General features: G+C 35.9%; 1 protein-coding gene across 1 annotated transcript in view; it reads right to left on the reverse strand.

Moving 5' to 3' along the window:
- Window positions 1-18251: 18251 nt before the first annotated feature.
- LOC100376500 (uncharacterized) overlaps window positions 18252-22498 on the reverse strand; it is a 106168-nt gene continuing 101921 nt past the window's right edge. The window contains exon 29 of the mRNA XM_085492689.1: window positions 18252-21633. Within this exon, the coding sequence (XP_085348815.1) occupies window positions 21413-21633 (221 nt within the window). The 3' untranslated portion in view covers window positions 18252-21412. The remainder of the gene's footprint in view (window positions 21634-22498) is intronic.

Genomic DNA, 22498 nt, shown 5'->3' on the forward strand with positions numbered 1-22498 from the left:
AGTACAGTAGTATGGTATTGTAGTATGGTACAGTAGTATGACACATTAGTATGGTACAGTAGTATGACACAGTAGTATAAATCAGTAGTATGGTACAGTAGTATGACACAGTAGTATGACACAGTAGTATGGTACAGTAGTATGACACATTAGTATGGTACAGTAGTATGACACAGTAGTATAAATCAGTAGTATGGTACAGTAGTATGACACAGTAGTATGACACAGTAGTATGGTGCAGTCTATGACACAGTAGTAAGGTACAGTTGTATGGTACAGTAGTATGACACACTAGTATGACACAGTAGTATGACACAGTATTATGGTACAGTAGTATGGTACAGTAGTATGACACAGTAGTATGACACAGTAGTAAGGTACAGTAGTATGGTACAGTAGTATTACACACTAGTATGACACAGTAGTATGACACAGTATTATGGTACAGTAGTATGGTACAGTAGTATGACACAGTAGTATAAATCAGCAGTATGGGACAGTAGTATGGTACAGTAGTATTACACAGTAGTATGACACGGTAGTATGACACAGTAGTATGGTACAGTAGTATGACACAGTAGTATAAATCAGTAGTATGGGACAGCAGTATGGTACAGTAGTATGGTACAGTAGTAATAATAATAACAACCTTTATTGATATCGTATCCCTTCTGGGATCTAGATTAGAATACAATAAGGATATAAGGAACAATAAAATACATAAGTAATAATAATAATAAAAAAGAAATAAATAGTAATTCTGTGAAAATATTATTATATAAATATTTTTATGGTGTTATTTTGAGGCATCTGGTAAATTGCTTTTCATGAAATTCTCTCTTTTATTGAAACAGTCACTGATAAACTTGGCAATTGCTTGGACGGTTTCAGAATTTTTGTTATTGAGAAGTGCTTTCAGATTACCGGATAAGTTTACGTTTTCAAACAAAGCATCTCTTTCAAATTTGTACTGGTTACAATTGAAGAGGAAGTGTTCTTCATCTTCAATTTCATTGGAGTCACAGACAGGGCATGTTCTATTTAAGACATCTATGTTGTGATATCGCCCAACTTCAATCTGAAGTATGTGGGCACTTATCCTCAGTTTAGTCAAAGATGATCTGTGGATGGGGTTTTTAATAATTTCAAGGTATTTTTCAAGTGCAAAATCAGTTTTCAGCTGTCTGTAGGTACGAAGTTTATTTTTGTGATTAGTGCTTTTATTGTCATTATGCATTGTTTCTGTGCAGTGTTTCTCAAACATATTTTTTAGTTTTTTTGTAGCTAATGGGATAATACTGGTTTTTTCGCAAACATCACTAATTTCCAAAAGGTTCAGTAATTTTTTATGCCTGTGGTCTAATTACTGACGTTTTCTTTGTCCAAATGACACAGTAGTATGACACAGTAGTATGGTACAGTAGTATGGTACAGTAGTATGACACAGTAGTATGGGACAGTAGTATGGTACAGTAGTGTGACACAGTAGTATGGGACAGTAGTATGGTACAGTAGTATTACACAGTAGTATGACACAGTAGTATAAATCAGTAGTATGGTACAGTATTATGGTACAGAAGTATGACACAGTAGTATAGTACAGTAGTATGGTACTGTAGTATGGCACAGTTGTATGACACATTAGTATGGTACAGTAGTATGGTACAGTAGTATGACTCAGTAGTATAAATCAGTAGTATGGTACAGTATTATGGTACAGAAGTATGACACAGTAGTATAGTACAGTAGTATGGTATTGTAGTATGGTACAGTAGTATGACACATTAGTATGGTACAGTAGTATGACACAGTAGTATAAATCAGTAGTATGGTACAGTAGTATGACACAGTAGTATGACACAGTAGTATGGTACAGTAGTATGACACATTAGTATGGTACAGTAGTATGACACAGTAGTATAAATCAGTAGTATGGTACAGTAGTATGACACAGTAGTATGACACAGTAGTATGGTGCAGTCTATGACACAGTAGTAAGGTACAGTTGTATGGTACAGTAGTATGACACACTAGTATGACACAGTAGTATGACACAGTATTATGGTACAGTAGTATGGTACAGTAGTATGACACAGTAGTATGACACAGTAGTAAGGTACAGTAGTATGGTACAGTAGTATTACACACTAGTATGACACAGTAGTATGACACAGTATTATGGTACAGTAGTATGGTACAGTAGTATGACACAGTAGTATAAATCAGCAGTATGGGACAGTAGTATGGTACAGTAGTATTACACAGTAGTATGACACAGTAGTATGACACAGTAGTATGGTACAGTAGTATGACACAGTAGTATAAATCAGTAGTATGGGACAGCAGTATGGTACAGTAGTATGGTACAGTAGTAATAATAATAACAACCTTTATTGATATCGTATCCCTTCTGGGATCTAGATTAGAATACAATAAGGATATAAGGAACAATAAAATACATAAGTAATAATAATAATAAAAAAGAAATAAATAGTAATTCTGTGAAAATATTATTATATAAATATTTTTATGGTGTTATTTTGAGGCATCTGGTAAATTGCTTTTCATGAAATTCTCTCTTTTATTGAAACAGTCACTGATAAACTTGGCAATTGCTTGGACGGTTTCAGAATTTTTGTTATTGAGAAGTGCTTTCAGATTACCGGATAAGTTTACGTTTTCAAACAAAGCATCTCTTTCAAATTTGTACTGGTTACAATTGAAGAGGAAGTGTTCTTCATCTTCAATTTCATTGGAGTCACAGACAGGGCATGTTCTATTTAAGACATCTATGTTGTGATATCGCCCAACTTCAATCTGAAGTATGTGGGCACTTATCCTCAGTTTAGTCAAAGATGATCTGTGGATGGGGTTTTTAATAATTTCAAGGTATTTTTCAAGTGCAAAATCAGTTTTCAGCTGTCTGTAGGTACGAAGTTTATTTTTGTGATTAGTGCTTTTATTGTCATTATGCATTGTTTCTGTGCAGTGTTTCTCAAACATATTTTTTAGTTTTTTTGTAGCTAATGGGATAATACTGGTTTTTTCGCAAACATCACTAATTTCCAAAAGGTTCAGTAATTTTTTATGCCTGTGGTCTAATTACTGACGTTTTCTTTGTCCAAATGACACAGTAGTATGACACAGTAGTATGGTACAGTAGTATGGTACAGTAGTATGACACAGTAGTATGGGACAGTAGTATGGTACAGTAGTGTGACACAGTAGTATGGGACAGTAGTATGGTACAGTAGTATTACACAGTAGTATGACACAGTAGTATAAATCAGTAGTATGATACAGTAGTATGACACAGTAGTATGGTACAGTAGTATGGTACAGTAGTATGACACAGTAGTATGGTACAGTAGTGTGGTACAGTAGTATGACACAGTAGTATGGTACAGTAGTATGGTACAGTAGTATGACACAATAGTATAAATCAGTAGTATGGGACAGTAGTATGGTACAGTAGTATGGTACAGTAGTATGGGACAGTAGTATGGTACTGTAGTATGGTACAGAAGTATGACACAGTAGTATAAATCAGTAGTATGACACAGTAGTATGACACAGTATTATGGTACAGTAGTATGGTACAGTAGTATGACACAGTAGTATGACACAGTAGTATGGTACAGTAGTATGGTACAGTAGTATGACACAGTAGTATAAATCAGTAGTATGGGACAGTAGTATGGTACAGTAGTATGGTACAGTAGTATGACACAGTAGTATGACACAGTAGTATGGTACAGTAGTATGGAACAGTAGTATGACACAGTAGTGTGACACAGTAGTATAAATCAGTAGCATGGTACAGTAGTATGGTACAGTAGTATGACACAGCAGTATGACACACTAGTATGACACAGAAGTATGTTACAGTAGTATGACACAGTAGTATGGTACAGTAGTATGACAGTAGTATGGTACAGTAGTATGGCACAGTAGTATGGTACAGTAGTATGGTACATTAGTATGACACAGTAGTATAAATCAGTAGTATCGCACAGTATTATGGTACAGTAGTATGGTATAGTAGTATGACACAGAAGTATGGTAAGGTAGTATGGTATAGTAGTATGACACAGTAGTATAAATCAGTAGTATGGTACAGTAGTATGGTACAGTAGTATGACACAGTAGTATGACACAGTAGTATGGTGCAGTAGTATGACAGAGTAGTAAGATACAGTAGTATGGTACAGTAGTATGACACAGTAGTATAAATCAGTAGTGTCGCACAGAATTATGGTACAGTAGTATGGTACAGTAGTATGGTACAGTAGTATGGTACAGTAGTATGACACAGTAGTATAAATCAGTAGTATGGTACAGTATTATGGTACAGAAGTATGACACAGTAGTATAGTACAGTAGTATGGTACTGTAGTATGGCACAGTTGTATGACACATTAGTATGGTACAGTAGTATGGTACAGTAGTATGACACAGTAGTATAAATCAGTAGTATGGTACAGTATTATGGTACAGAAGTATGACACAGTAGTATAGTACAGTAGTATGGTATTGTAGTATGGTACAGTAGTATGACACATTAGTATGGTACAGTAGTATGGTACAGTAGTATGACACAGTAGTATAAATCAGTAGTATGGTACAGTAGTATGACACAGTAGTATGACACAGTAGTATGGTACAGTAGTATGACACATTAGTATGGTACAGTAGTATGACACAGTAGTATAAATCAGTAGTATGGTACAGTAGTATGACACAGTAGTATGACACAGTAGTATGGTGCAGTAGTATGACACAGTAGTAAGGTACAGTAGTATGGTACAGTAGTATTACACACTAGTATGACACAGTAGTATGACACAGTATTATGGTACAGTAGTATGGTACAGTAGTATGACACAGTAGTATGACACAGTAGTATGGTACAGTAGTATGGTACAGTAGTATTACACACTAGTATGACACAGTAGTATGACACAGTATTATGGTACAGTAGTATGGTACAGTAGTATGACACAGTAGTATAAATCAGCAGTATGGGACAGTAGTATGGTACAGTAGTATTACACAGTAGTATGACACAGTAGTATGACACAGTAGTATGGTACAGTAGTATGACACAGTAGTATAAATCAGTAGTATGGGACAGCAGTATGGTACAGTAGTATGGAACAGTAGTATGACACAGTAGTATGACACAGTAGTATGGTACAGTAGTATGGTACAGTAGTATGACACAGTAGTATGGGACAGTAGTATGGTACAGTAGTGTAACACAGTAGTATGGGACAGTAGTATGGTACAGTAGTATGACACAGTAGTATGACACAGTAGTATGGTACAGTAGTATGGAACAGTAGTATGACACAGTAGTGTGACACAGTAGTATAAATCAGTAGCATGGTACAGTAGTATGGTACAGTAGTATGACACAGTAGTATGACACAGTAGTATGGTACAGTAGTATGGTACAGTAGTATGACACAGTAGCATAAATCAGTAGTATGGGACAGTAGTATGGTACAGTAGTATGACACAGTAGTATGACACAGTAGTATGGTACAGTAGTATGGTACAGTAGTATTACACACTAGTATGACACAGTAGTATGACACAGTAGTATGGTACAGTAGTATGGTACAGTAGTATGTTACAGTAGTATGGTAACGAAGTATGTTCCACTAGTATGATACAGAAGTATGTTACAGTAGTATGACACAGTAGCATGACACAGTAGTATGGTACAGTAGTATGGTACAGTAGTATTACACACTAGTATGACACAGTAGTATGACACAGTAGTATGGTACAGTAGTATGGTACAGTAGTATGTTACAGTAGTATGGTAACGAAGTATGTTCCACTAGTATGACACAGAAGTATGGTATAGTAGTATGGCACAGTACTATGGCACAGTAGTACGGCACAGTAGTATAGTACAGTAGGGTGGAGTAGTATTATGGTACAGTAGCATGGAGCATTATTATCACAGAGTAGTATGGCACAGTAGTATGGCACAGTAGTAAGGCACAGTAGTATGGCACAGTAGTATGTTACAGTAGTATGGCACAGTAGTATAAATCTGTAGTAAGGCACAGTTGTATGGCACAGTAGTATGACACAGTAGTATGGTACAGTAGTATGGTACTGTAGTATGGCACAGCAGTATGACACAGTAGTATGGTACAGTAGTATGGTAAAGAAGTATGTTACACTAGTATGACACAGAAGTATGTTACAGTAGTATGACACAGTAGTATGGTACAGTACTATTACAGTAGTATGGTACAGTAGTATGGCACAGTATCATCGCACAGTATTATGGTACAGTAGTATGACAGTAGTATGGTACAGTAGTATGGCACATTATTATGGTACAGTACTATGGCACAGTAGTCCGGCACAGTAGTATAGTACAGTAGTGTGGAGCAGTAGTGTGGTACAGTAGCATGGAGCAGTAGTATAGCAGAGTAGTATGGCACAGTAGTATAAATCAGTAGTATGGTGAAGTAGTATGGCACAGTAGTATAAATCAGTAGTAAGGTACATTAGTATGGAGAAGTAGTATGGCACTGTAGTATGGCACAGTAGTATGGTACTGTAGTATGGCACAGTAGTATGGTACAGTAGTATGTTACAGTAGTGTGGTAACGAAGTATGTTACAGTAGTATGACACAGTAGTATAAATCAGTAGAATGGGACAGTAGTATGGTAGAGTAGTATGGTACAGTAGTATGACACAGTAGTATAAATCAGTAGTATGGGACAGTAGTATGGTAGAGTAGTATGACACAGTAGTATGGCACAGTAGTATGGTACAGTAGTATTACACACTAGTATGACACAGTATTATGGTACAGTAGTATGACACAGCAGTATAAATCAGCAGTATGGGACAGTAGTATGGTACAGTAGTATTACACAGTAGTATGACACAGTAGTATGACACAGTAGTATGGTACGGTAGTATGACACAGTAGTATAAATCAGTAGTATGGGATAGTAGTATGGTACAGTAGTATGGTACAGTAGTATGACACAGTAGTATGACACAGTAGTATGGTACAGTAGTATGGTACAGTAGTATGACACAGTCGTATGGGACAGTAGTATGGTACAGTAGTATGACACAGTAGTATGGGACAGTAGTATGGTACAGTAGTATTACACAGTAGTATGACACAGTAGTATAAATCAGTAGTATGATACAGTAGTATGACACAGTAATATGGTACGGTAGTATGGTACAGTAGTATGGTACAGTAGTATGACACAGTAGTATGGTACAGTAGTATGACACAGTAGTATGGTACAGTAGTATGGTACAGTAGTATGACACAATAGTATAAATCAGTAGTATGGGACAGTAGTATGGTACAGTAGTATGGTATAGTAGTATGGGACAGTAGAATGGTACTGTAGTATGGTACAGTAGTGTGACACAGTAGTATAAATCAGTAGTATGACACAGTAGTATGACACAGTAGTATGGTACAGTAGTATGGTACAGTAGTATGACACAGTAGTAAGACACAGTAGTATGGTACAGTAGTATGGTACAGTAGTATGACACAGTAGTATAAATCAGTAGTATGGTACAGTATTATGGTACAGTAGTATGGTACAGTAGTATTACACAGTAGTTTGACACAGTAGTATGACACAGTAGTATGGTACAGTAGTATGGTACTGCAGTATGGCACAGTAGTATGGTACAGTAGTATGGTACAGTAGTATGACACAGTAGTATGGTACAGTAGTATGGTACAGTAGTATGGTACAGTAGTATGACACAGTAGTATGGGACAGTAGTATGGTACAGTAGTGAGACACAGTAGTATGGGACAGTAGTATGGTACAGTAGTATTACACAGTAGTATGACACAGTAGTATAAATCAGTAGTATGACACAGTAGTATGACAGTAGTATGACACAGTAGTATGGTACAGTAGTATGACACAATAGTATAAATCAGTAGTATGGGACAGTAGTATGGTACAGTAGTATGGTATAGTAGTATGGGACAGTAGAATGGTACTGTAGTATGGTACAGTAGTGTGACACAGTAGTATAAATCAGTAGTATGACACAGTAGTATGACACAGTAGTATGGTACAGTAGTATGGTACAGGAGTATGACACAGTAGTATGACACAGTAGTATGGTACAGTAGTATGACACAGTAGTATAAATCAGTAGTATGGTACAGTATTATGGTACAGAAGTATGACACAGTAGTATAGTACAGTAGTATGGTATTGTAGTATGGTACAGTAGTATGACACATTAGTATGGTACAGTAGTATGGTACAGTAGTATGACACAGTAGTATAAATCAGTAGTATGGTACAGTAGCATGACACAGTAGTATGACACAGTAGTGTGGTACAGTAGTATGGTGCAGTAGTATGACACAGTAGTATAAATCAGTAGTGTCGCACAGAATAATGGTACAGTAGTATGGTACAGTAGTATGACACAGTAGTATGGTACAGTAGTATGACACAGTAGTATAAATCAGTAGTATGGTACAGTATTATGGTACAGAAGTATGACACGGTAGTATAGTACAGTAGTATGGTACTGTAGTATGGTACAGTAGTATGACACATTAGTATGGCACAGTAGTATGACACAGTAGTATAAATCAGTAGTATGGTACAGTAGTATGACACAGTAGTATGGTGCAGTAGTATGACACTGTGACAGTAGTAAGACACAGTAGTATGGTACAGTAGTATGGAACAGTAGTATGACACAGTAGTATAAATCAGTAGTATGACACAGTGGTATGGTACAGTAGTATGGTACAGTAGTATGACACAGTAGTATGACACAGTAGTATGACACATTAGTATGGTACAGTAGTATGACACAGTAGTATAAATCAGTAGTATGGGACAGTAGTATGGTACAGTAGTATGACACAGTAGTATGACACAGTAGTATGGTACCCTAGTATTACACACTAGTATGACACAGTAGTATGACACAGTATTATGGTACAGTAGTATGACACAGTAGTATAAATCAGCAGTATGGGACAGTAGTATGGTACAGTAGTATGGTACAGTAGTATTACACAGTAGTATGACACAGTAGTATGACACAGTAGTATGGTACAGTAGTATGACACAGTAGTATAAATCAGTAGTATGGGACAGTAGTATGGCACAGTAGTATAAATCAGTAGTATGACAAAGTAGTATGACACAGTAGTATGGTACAGTAGTATGGTACAGTAGTATGACACAGTAGTATGGTACAGTAGTGTGGTACAGTAGTATGACACAGTAGTATGGTACAGTAGTATGGTACAGTAGTATGACACAATAGTATAAATCAGTAGTATGGGACAGTAGTATGGTACAGTAGTATGGGACAGTAGTATGGTACTGTAGTATGGTACAGAAGTATGACACAGTAGTATAAATCAGTAGTATGACACAGTAGTATGACACAGTAGTATGGTACAGTAGTATGGTACAGTAGTATGACACAGTAGTATGACACAGTAGTATGGTACAGTAGTATGGTACAGTAGTATGACACAGTAGTATAAATCAGTAGTATGGGACAGTAGTATGGTACAGTAGTATGGTACAGTAGTATGACACAGTAGTATGACACAGTAGTATGGTACAGTAGTATGGAACAGTAGTATGACACAGTAGTGTGACATAGTAGTATAAATCAGTAGTATGGTACAGTAGTATGGTACAGTAGTATGACACAGCAGTATGACACAGTAGTATGACACAGTAGTCTGGTACAGTAGTATGACACAATAGTATAAATCAGTAGTATGGGACAGTAGTATGGTACAGTAGTATGGTATAGTAGTATGGGACAGTAGAATGGTACTGTAGTATGGTACAGTAGTGTGACACAGTAGTATAAATCAGTAGTATGACACAGTAGTATGACACAGTAGTATGGTACAGTAGTATGGTACAGGAGTATGACACAGTAGTATGACACAGTAGTATGGTACAGTAGTATGACACAGTAGTATAAATCAGTAGTATGGTACAGTATTATGGTACAGAAGTATGACACAGTAGTATAGTACAGTAGTATGGTATTGTAGTATGGTACAGTAGTATGACACATTAGTATGGTACAGTAGTATGGTACAGTAGTATGACACAGTAGTATAAATCAGTAGTATGGTACAGTAGCATGACACAGTAGTATGACACAGTAGTATGGTACAGTAGTATGGTACAGTAGTATGACACAGTAGTATGACACAGTAGTATGACACAGTAGTATGGTACAGTAGTATGGAACAGTAGTATGACACAGTAGTGTGACATAGTAGTATAAATCAGTAGTATGGTACAGTAGTATGGTACAGTAGTATGACACAGCAGTATGACACAGTAGTATGACACAGTAGTCTGGTACAGTAGTATGACACAGTAGTATGACACAGTAGTATGACACAGTAGTATGGTACAGTAGTATGGAACAGTAGTATGACACAGTAGTGTGACATAGTAGTATAAATCAGTAGTATGGTACAGTAGTATGGTACAGTAGTATGACACAGCAGTATGACACAGTAGTATGACACAGTAGTCTGGTACAGTAGTATGACACAATAGTATAAATCAGTAGTATGGGACAGTAGTATGGTACAGTAGTATGGTATAGTAGTATGGGACAGTAGAATGGTACTGTAGTATGGTACAGTAGTGTGACACAGTAGTATAAATCAGTAGTATGACACAGTAGTATGACACAGTAGTATGGTACAGTAGTATGGTACAGGAGTATGACACAGTAGTATGACACAGTAGTATGGTACAGTAGTATGACACAGTAGTATAAATCAGTAGTATGGTACAGTATTATGGTACAGAAGTATGACACAGTAGTATAGTACAGTAGTATGGTATTGTAGTATGGTACAGTAGTATGACACATTAGTATGGTACAGTAGTATGGTACAGTAGTATGACACAGTAGTATAAATCAGTAGTATGGTACAGTAGCATGACACAGTAGTATGACACAGTAGTATGGTACAGTAGTATGGTACAGTAGTATGACACAGTAGTATGACACAGTAGTATGACACATTAGTATGGTACAGTAGTATGACACAGTAGTATAAATCAGTAGTATGGGACAGTAGTATGGTACAGTAGTATGACACAGTAGTATGACACAGTAGTATGGTACACTAGTATTACACACTAGTATGACACAGTAGTATGACACAGTATTATGGTACAGTAGTATGACACAGTAGTATAAATCAGCAGTATGGGACAGTAGTATGGTACAGTAGTATGGTACAGTAGTATTACACAGTAGTATGACACAGTAGTATGACACAGTAGTATGGTACAGTAGTATGACACAGTAGTATAAATCAGTAGTATGGGACAGTAGTATGGCACAGTAGTATAAATCAGTAGTATGACAAAGTAGTATGACACAGTAGTATGGTACAGTAGTATGGTACAGTAGTATGACACAGTAGTATGGTACAGTAGTGTGGTACAGTAGTATGACACAGTAGTATGGTACAGTAGTATGGTACAGTAGTATGACACAATAGTATAAATCAGTAGTATGGGACAGTAGTATGGTACAGTAGTATGGGACAGTAGTATGGTACTGTAGTATGGTACAGAAGTATGACACAGTAGTATAAATCAGTAGTATGACACAGTAGTATGACACAGTAGTATGGTACAGTAGTATGGTACAGTAGTATGACACAGTAGTATGACACAGTAGTATGGTACAGTAGTATGGTACAGTAGTATGACACAGTAGTATAAATCAGTAGTATGGGACAGTAGTATGGTACAGTAGTATGGTACAGTAGTATGACACAGTAGTATGACACAGTAGTATGGTACAGTAGTATGGAACAGTAGTATGACACAGTAGTGTGACATAGTAGTATAAATCAGTAGTATGGTACAGTAGTATGGTACAGTAGTATGACACAGCAGTATGACACAGTAGTATGACACAGTAGTCTGGTACAGTAGTATGACACAATAGTATAAATCAGTAGTATGGGACAGTAGTATGGTACAGTAGTATGGTATAGTAGTATGGGACAGTAGAATGGTACTGTAGTATGGTACAGTAGTGTGACACAGTAGTATAAATCAGTAGTATGACACAGTAGTATGACACAGTAGTATGGTACAGTAGTATGGTACAGGAGTATGACACAGTAGTATGACACAGTAGTATGGTACAGTAGTATGACACAGTAGTATAAATCAGTAGTATGGTACAGTATTATGGTACAGAAGTATGACACAGTAGTATAGTACAGTAGTATGGTATTGTAGTATGGTACAGTAGTATGACACATTAGTATGGTACAGTAGTATGGTACAGTAGTATGACACAGTAGTATAAATCAGTAGTATGGTACAGTAGCATGACACAGTAGTATGACACAGTAGTATGGTACAGTAGTATGGTGCAGTAGTATGACACAGTAGTATAAATCAGTAGTGTCGCACAGAATAATGGTACAGTAGTATGGTACAGTAGTATGACACAGTAGTATGGTACAGTAGTATGACACAGTAGTATAAATCAGTAGTATGGTACAGTATTATGGTACAGAAGTATGACACAGAAGTATAGTACAGTAGTATGGTACTGTAGTATGACACAGTAGTATAAATCAGTAGTATGACACAGTAGTATGGTACAGTAGTATGGAACAGTAGTATGACACAGTAGTATAAATCAGTAGTATGACACAGTAGTATGGTACAGTAGTATGGAACAGTAGTATGACACAGTAGTATAAATCAGTAGTATGACACAGTAGTATGGTACAGTAGTATGGTACAGTAGTATGACACAGTAGTATGACACAGTAGTATGGTACAGTAGTATGACACAGTAGTATAAATCAGTAGTATAAATCAGTAGTATGGGACAGTAGTATGGTACAGTAGTATGACACAGTAGTATGACACAGTAGTATGGTACAGTAGTATGGTACAGTAGTATTACACACTAGTATGACACAGTAGTATGACACAGTATTATGGTACAGTAGTATGGTACAGTAGTATGACACAGTAGTATAAATCAGCAGTATGGGACAGTAGTATGGTACAGTAGTATGGTACAGTAGTATTACACAGTAGTATGACACAGTAGTATGACACAGTAGTATGGTACAGTAGTATGACACAGTAGTATAAATCAGTAGTATGGTACAGTAGTATGGTACAGTAGTATGACACAGTAGTATGACACAGTAGTATGGTACAGTAGTATGGTATAGTAGTATGACACAGTAGTATGGGACAGTAGTATGGTACAGTAGTGTGACACAGTAGTATGGGACAGTAGTATGGTACAGTAGTATTACACAGTAGTATGACACAGTAGTATAAATCAGTAGTATGACACAGTAGTATGACACAGTAGTATGGTACAGTAGTATGACACAGTAGTATGGTACAGTAGTGTGGTACAGTAGTATGACACAGTAGTATGGTACAGTAGTATGGTACAGTAGTATGACACAATAGTATAAATCAGTAGTATGGGACAGTAGTATGGTACAGTAGTATGGTACAGTAGTATGGGACAGTAGTATGGTACTGTAGTATGGTACAGAAGTATGACACAGTAGTATAAATCAGTAGTATGACACAGTAGTATGACACAGTAGTGTGGTACAGTAGTATGGTACAGTAGTATGACACAGTAGTATGACACAGTAGTATGGTACAGTAGTATGGTATAGTAGTATGACACAGTAGTATGGGACAGTAGTATGGTACAGTAGTGTGACACAGTAGTATGGGACAGTAGTATGGTACAGTAGTATTACACAGTAGTATGACACAGTAGTATAAATCAGTAGTATGACACAGTAGTATGACACAGTAGTATGGTACAGTAGTATGACACAGTAGTATGGTACAGTAGTGTGGAACAGTAGTATGACACAGTAGTATGGTACAGTAGTATGGTACAGTAGTATGACACAATAGTATAAATCAGTAGTATGGGACAGTAGTATGGTACAGTAGTATGGTACAGTAGTATGGGACAGTAGTATGGTACTGTAGTATGGTACAGAAGTATGACACAGTAGTATAAATCAGTAGTATGACACAGTAGTATGACACAGTAGTGTGGTACAGTAGTATGGTACGGTAGTATGACACAGTAGTATGACACAGTAGTATGGTACAGTAGTATGGTACAGTAGTATGACACAGTAGTATAAATCAGTAGTATGGGACAGTAGTATGGTACAGTAGTATGACACAGTAGTATGGTACAGTAGTATGGAACAGTAGTATGACACAGTAGTGTGACACAGTAGTATAAATCAGTAGTATGGTACAGTAGTATGGTACAGTAGTATGACACAGCAGTATGACACAGTAGTATGACACAGTAGTATGGTACAGTAGTATGACACAGTAGTATGGTACAGTAGTGTGGTACAGTAGTATGACACAGTAGTATGGTACAGTAGTATGGTACAGTAGTATGACACAATAGTATAAATCAGTAGTATGGGACAGTAGTATGGTACAGTAGTATGGGACAGTAGTATGGTACTGTAGTATGGTACAGAAGTATGACACAGTAGTATAAATCAGTAGTATGACACAGTAGTATGACACAGTAGTGTGGTACAGTAGTATGGTACAGTAGTATGACACAGTAGTATGACACAGTAGTATGGTACAGTAGTATGGTACAGTAGTATGACACAGTAGTATAAATCAGTAGTACGGGACAGTAGTATGGTACAGTAGTATGGTACAGTAGTATGACACAGTAGTATGACACAGTAGTATGGTACAGTAGTATGGAACAGTAGTATGACACAGTAGTGTGACACAGTAGTATAAATCAGTAGTGTGGTGCAGTAGCATGGAGCAGTAGTATCACAGAGTAGTATGGCACAGTAGTAGAAATCAGTAGCATGGTACATTAGTATGGAGAAGTAGAATGGCACTGTAGTATGACACAGTAGTATGGTACAGTAGTATGGTACAGTAGTATGGTACAGTAGTATGTTACAGTAGTATGGTAACGAAGTATGTTCCACTAGTATGACACAGAAGTATGTTACAGTAGTATGACACAGTAGCATGACAGTAGTATGGTACAGTAGTATGGCACAGTATTATCGCACAGTAGTATGGTACATTACTATGGCACAGTAGTACGGCACAGTAGTATAGTACAGTAGTGTGGAGCAGTATTATGGTACAGTAGCATGGAGCATTATTATCACAGAGTAGTATGGCACAGTAGTAGGGCACAGTAGTATGGCACAGTAGTATGTTACAGTAGTATGGCACAGTAGTATGACACAGGAGTATGGTAAAGAAATATGGTACAGTAGTATGGTAAAGAAGTATGGTACAGTAGTATGGCACAGTAGTATGACATAGAAGTATGTTACAGTAGTATGGCACAGTAGTATGGCACAGAAGTATGACACAGTAGTATGACACAGTAGTATGGCACAGTATTATGGCACAGTAGTATGACACAGTAGTATGGGACAGTATTATGGCACAGTAGTATGGTAAAGAAGTATGTTACACAAGTATGACACAGAAGTATGTTACAGTAGTATGACACAGTAGTATGGTAAAGAAGTATCTTACACAAGTATGACACAGAAGTATGTTACAGTAGTATGACACAGTAGTATGGTACAGTAGTATGGTACAGTAGTATATGACACAGTAGTATGACACAGTAGTATGGTACAGTAGTATGGAACAGTAGTATGACAGTAGTATGACACAGTAGTATGGTACAGTAGTATGGTACTGTAGTATGGTACAGTAGTATGACACAGTAGTATGGTAAAGTAGTATGGTACAGTAGTATGACACAGTAGTATGGTACAGTAGTATGTTACTGTAGTATGGTAAAGAAGTATGTTACACTAGTATGACACAAGTATGTTACAGTAGTATGACACAGTAGTATGGTACAGTAGTATGACAGTAGTATGGTTCAGTAATATGGCACGGTATTATCGCACAGTATTATGGTACAGTAGTATGGCACAGTATTATCGCACAGTATTATGGTACAATAGTATAGTATAGTAGTGTGGAGCAGTAGTGTGGTACAGTAGCATGGAGCAGTAGTATCACAGAGTAGTATGGCACAGTAGTAAAAATCAGTAGTATGGTACATTAGTATGGAGAAGTAGTATGGCACTGTAGTATGACACAGTAGTATGGTACAGTAGTATGGTACTGTAGTATGGCACAGTAGTATGGTACAGTAGTATGTTACAGTAGTATGACACAGAAGTATGTTACAGTAGTATGACACAGTATTATCGCACAGTAGTATGGTACAGTAGTATGTTACAGTAGTATGACACAGAAGTATGTTACAGTAGTATGACACAGTATTATCGCACAGTAGTATGGTACTGTAGTATGGCACAGTAGTATGGTACAGTAGTATGTTACAGTAGTATGACACAGAAGTATGTTACAGTAGTATGGCACAGTATTATCGCACAGTAGTATGGTACAGTACTATGGCACAGTAGTACGGCACAGTAGTATAGTACAGTAGTGTGGAGCAGTATTATGGTACAGTAGCATGGAGCATTATTATCTCAGAGTAGTATGGCACAGTAGTATAAATCAGTAGTAAGGCACAGTAGTATGGCACAGTAGTATGGCACAGTAGTATGACACAGGAGTATGGTAAAGAAATATGGTACAGTAGTATGGTAAAGAAGTATGGTACAGTAGTGTGACACAGAAGTATGTTACAGTAGTATGGCACAGTAGTATGAAACAGTAGTATGACACAGTAGTATGGCACAGTATTATGGCACAGTAGTATGACACAGTAGTATGGTACAGTAGTATGGTACAGTAGTATGGTAAAGAAGTATGTTACACAAGTATGACACAGAAGTACGTTACAGTAGTATGACACAGTAGCATGGTACAGTAGTATGACAGTAGTATGGTACAGTAGTATATGACACAGTATTATCGCACAGTATTATGGCACAGTAGTATGACACAGTAGTATGGTACAGTAGTATGGCACAGTAGTATGGTAAAGAAGTATGTTACACAAGTATGACACAGAAGTACGTTACAGTAGTATGACACAGTAGTATGGTACAGTAGTATGACAGTAGTATGGTACAGTAGTATATGACACAGTATTATCACACAGTATTATGGTACAGTAGTATGGTACAGTAGTATTGCACAGTAGTATGGTACAGTATTATCGCGCAGTAGTATTGTACAGTATTATGGCACAGTAGTATGGTACAGTAGTATTGCACAGTAGTATAATACAGTAGTATGGTACAGTAGTATTGCACAGTAGCATGGCACAGTAGTATGGTACAGTAGTATGGCACAATATTACGGCACAGTAGTATGGTACAGTAGTATGGTACAGTAGTATAAATCAGTAGTATGGTACAGTAGTATGGCACAGTACTATGGAGCTGTGGTATGGTACAGTAGTATGGCATAGTAGTATGGCACAGTAGTATGGAGCAGTAGTATGGCACAATAGTATTGAGCAGTAGTATGGTACAGTAGTATGGAGCAGTAGTATGGCACAGTAGTATTGAGCAGTAGTATGGAGCAGTAGTATGGCACAGTAGTATGGCACAGTAGTGTGGTACAGTAGTATGGAGCAGTAGTATGGCACAGTACTATGGATCAGTAGTATGGTACAGTAGTATGGAGCAGTAGTATGGCACAGTAGTATGGTACAGTGGTATGGCACAGTAGTATGGCACAGTAGTATGACACAGTAGTATGGCACAGTAGTATGACACAGTAGTATGGCACAGTAGTATGGTACAGTAGTATGGTACAGTAGTATGGCAGTTATATTAATATTAACTTAATACCATACATTACATCTTCATTTAACCTTAACCTTGTGAAGTTAAGTTCTAGCTGAATTAGCTATTAATATAAATTATGTTTTTGAAGAACTATAAAAATTCTCTTGAACGTCTTAGGAAAAATGGTATATGTTGTATTCACGTAAGCATATAGTAATGCAACACACAGGATAACTGAAGACACAAAGTCAATGACAGCAGACAAATTGACCGTCAAGTCATTTGTTTGGCATATGCACTAGCATATATTCACCTAAATCTAAGCTTTCAGGCAATATATAGATTGTTTTATTATCATACTTAATAACTTTTTGAGTATGTTTAAATTACAGATCCATTATAAATAACAGAGACGGTACACTGTGTCAATATTTTATTTTTATTTTTATAATTGGATGATTCAAATGGTTATAAATATATAGTTATATTCTCATATACACATATAGAGGGCGCCATCACATTGACAATAAAGACAGTGCTTTACAATGTAAACAGTATATAGATACAAAGTATCAATATTATACAGATTAAAATGCATACAAATGTGCTTCACTGCAAGAGTAAAAGTTTTTGGAAGTTTCAATCTACGAATATTTCTGTAAAATGTATATAGAAACAAAAACAATTAACACAGTACAAAATAATATTCAGTATGTATACAAAATTTGAAACTCTATTTCACAATCTGTGAACCAAGCAGCAATGGTAGTTTGTCAAAAGAGCTGAGTGGAGGTACTCTGTTGTTTTATTTAAAGAAAACAAACAAGACAAATAAGAAATATAGCATAGAAGATCTAAAACTAAAAACATCAACAAATAAACTGAGACACACAACATACGTATTAACCACATAATGTACATGGCTCACAGTAAATGTGGTATTACCATGGAAATATGGTCTCTTCTTACACTAATGTAAATGAAATAATGATAGAATTGTAAGTAACTAGTATTAGACATGTGAATTGACTTGGATTAGTTGTTTAAAAAGACGTACATAGGATGCTGAGAGGATAATTTCATTTAACAATGTTTTACAATTTTATTATTATTATTATTGATGCTGCGTTAAATCAGGCAATCTTGCAATCCCATAATACACTCCTTGTTATTAACATAAACTTTTAAATCACACTGAAACAAAATTGAAATTGTACAATAGACCATTTTCATTTCATTGCTGTGCTGTGCGTAAAATAAAAAATAAAAACAGGACAAACAAAGGTTTGAACTCAACAAAGTATTTTGGCGTGATTTCCACGCTTAATAAACATGAGGCAGTGGTGTATACAGTTGAAAAATAGACAAACAATGCTTGTTTTCATAAACAAACCATTCTTTTAATCCAAACCAGTGTGACAACATCTTGCCTGTATTGGCACTGATTTATCATGAACTACACAGAACAAAATTTTCACTGTATTTTGAAGATTTATATACACTATTTTGTTATCAATGATGTATTCAGATATTTGTTTATCCATCTTTATAGGAAAACATATTAAGAATTTCATAAATATATATATATACAGATTCTATCATGTTGTTTATATACAGGACATATGTCCTCCCACTATTTTTTATATTCAAATAACAAACACACATACACAGTGTTCATTTCCTAGTCTAGTATTTCCAGTCACCTTTCTTCATATATTATATTAATTCAAAATAAAAGTTTTTTTTTTTATTTTGGTTTTGTAAATCAGTTTTCCGAAGTTTGTCATTGGTTGATCAGTCCAGACCAAATGACAGTATGGCTGCCTTCAGTTAAGATCACAATCAAGCTGTAATTATAACATAGTTGAACTCTGGTGACCTTGCCCTTTGTTATATAATATAATTCCCTTTATCATAGTTTGTTTCAATATAAATATGCATTGTCATAATTAATTTTGAATACAAACAAGTTTTGGGGTTGAACCAACAGTGGGGAATCAGTCTACCGAATGTTCTTAAAAGATGTAAATATCTTACAAAAACATTGGTGCCTTATTTGTTTAATTATTTTAAGGGACATAATTTCCAGCTTTATTCAAAGTAATTCAGATATTTTAGTATAAAAACAAATGTCTCATTGAAAAAAAAAAGTGCTACATTTAGATGTGAATAGATTCATGAAACATGCAAGATAACAGAAAATTTTAGCTGGCTTTAGTCCAAGTATTTTGTACAGGTGTCTGTCAAAAATTAATGATTCACTGAGACAAATATGAACTGCCTCATTGTGTGACTACTGTATTATATGAAAAGTAAAAAAAACACCCTTTATGAATAGCTATCATCTTGCAAGCTCTGCTTTGTATGCAAATCAACTTAAATAGTTAGTTGGTGTCCAGTGGAGGGAGAAGTCAACAGTACTGTTGCCTCCTGAGAATCTACATCTTCAAACACTGCAATCTTTGAAGTGCGTTTTTAAACTAGTATTATAAAAACTCTATCATTCTGTTCTAATAGCTGAAACATATTCCTGTGAGTTTTCATTTGTCAAATACAGAATACATATATTTTAGAATAATTTTCTTTTTAAAATGTGGATGAAATGTTTTGCTTTTAATGTATTTTTTATGTATTGATAACTTTGAACTAAACAGATTTTCTATTAGCTTCAGATCTTGATCAAAGTTAGGCACCCAGTTTATAGGAGTGCTTATATTGATTTTCTGACATCTTGTTTTCTGTAAAGATTTTATTGGTAGTTTTGCAAATGTGTATCAGACTGTGCAATCTCTCCATGAGTTGGTTTTGAAACCCAGTATGGGATTCTGAGATACATTACCAAAGATATTATTACAAGATAAATCATTTGCTTCATTGAACACATACAACAATGCATATTTCCACTGAGATCAGTGACCTTTGATACAAAATATTTTATCAGATTTTCTCAATTTTTGCATGATATTTTCATACGGGACATCTGTTGTTCAAACTCAGAGAAGACTTTATACTGATGAATAAGGTGATCAAGTTTGATAAAGTTTGGAATAGAATTAGTAAAGTTATTATGCACACAATAACAATTATTAACGACGACGACGACGACAGCGACAACAACAACAACGCCGGACAAAATTTTTCCCTTAATATACCTTTCCCTTCCATCTTTGATGGTACAGGCAAGGTAATAATCTTATTTCAATATAAAATGGCATGTGCTGGCTGTACAATACAATACAAAGCAAGGTTTTTACATCAAAACACTAGTAAGACCATTCTAATATGATATTTTCCATATTGTGTTTGTTGTGCACCAAGAGTCCTACAGTGACATTAAAGTGTAAAGTGTTGGTAAACTCAAATCAACACAAATATGCATAGTACATTGTAGGGGTTATATCTGTCATAAATCTGATGTAAATAATAACTGTTGATGTCAAAAACCAACACAGAAATGAAAGCCTCTAAGCAAAGCATGTACATCAGAAAACTCACTGACAAAACAAAGTCATGGTTCATTAATATATAGCATGTCAAATTAATGGAAGCACCCCAGTTGGAAACAGATGCATTCTGGGTACACTCATCATGTAATGTGGTTGTTTGATTTCTCTTTCTTTGTCTCCATTGTCATCATAACAGTTGTGGGATTATCTAAATCTTCAAATCGTGTTTTTTCTTTATCAGCCTCAAAATCGTCATCTGACGTTAAATGCACAGCTTGATAACGTTGTACAACACTTTCCCACTCTACAACCTCTTCAATTCGCTGTGGTCCATGGGTATTTCCAGCTCTAAGGAACCCTCCTGTAAAAGACAACAGAAAGTATTCAACTACTGTACACTGTCCCTTACCAGCACAATACTTTAACTTATACATTATGATTAAAATATTTCTAATATTGGTTTTTTTTATATAAATTTTCATATAATAAACTTTATTTTATTTTGTTTTATTTGATATCAATAATTATTTATTTAAAAAAATTCCATATTACAAGCTAAATAACAAATGGAAGGATACAAACGAATGAAGCACAATCTTTTCTTTGCATGGCAAAAGTGAGTATAAAAGTCCAGAAACAAGGCAATAATACCTCTTAACATTTTGGATTGCTAAAATTCAGGAATGAGAATGAGAATTTTAATTTTCAGCTGAAAGTAAAGGAGCCGGGGTCCGAGAACCATAATTGATCAAATCGTTACAATACAGACACTGTGCCTTTCCCGGGGCCTCGCACTAGCCAATGAAGTCACTAAATTTTTCAGTTACCACTTCCTTTTCGATCGCACGGTAACTTTTTTGTCAAGCCATGCCCAACAATATTTGTTCCTATTGTCTTTATTGATCTCTCGCACAGCTGACTCGTTGTCTTTTGTAACCAATTGCATGAAAATTGTAAACAACGATCCAACGCAATTGAAACAATAAAATGGCGCCATTGGTGAAAAGAAAAAATGAAAGCTCTTTACTGATTGGCCAGTCAGAACAAACCCAGCCAATCATGTTAATCGTTACATATTACTTTGAACACTCCAAAATCACTTCAGATTTTACAATTGCACTGATGAACAGAGTCGCAAACATTCTGCATTGGAGACACCGTGAGTTGTCTCCCTTTGACCATACACTGATACAGGCCTCTTGCAGCCGACAACAATGACCCAACAC

This window comes from Saccoglossus kowalevskii, chromosome 18 (assembly GCF_978046115.1).
Source record: "Saccoglossus kowalevskii chromosome 18, keSacKowa6.1, whole genome shotgun sequence".
Lineage (NCBI taxonomy): Eukaryota > Metazoa > Hemichordata > Enteropneusta > Harrimaniidae > Saccoglossus > Saccoglossus kowalevskii.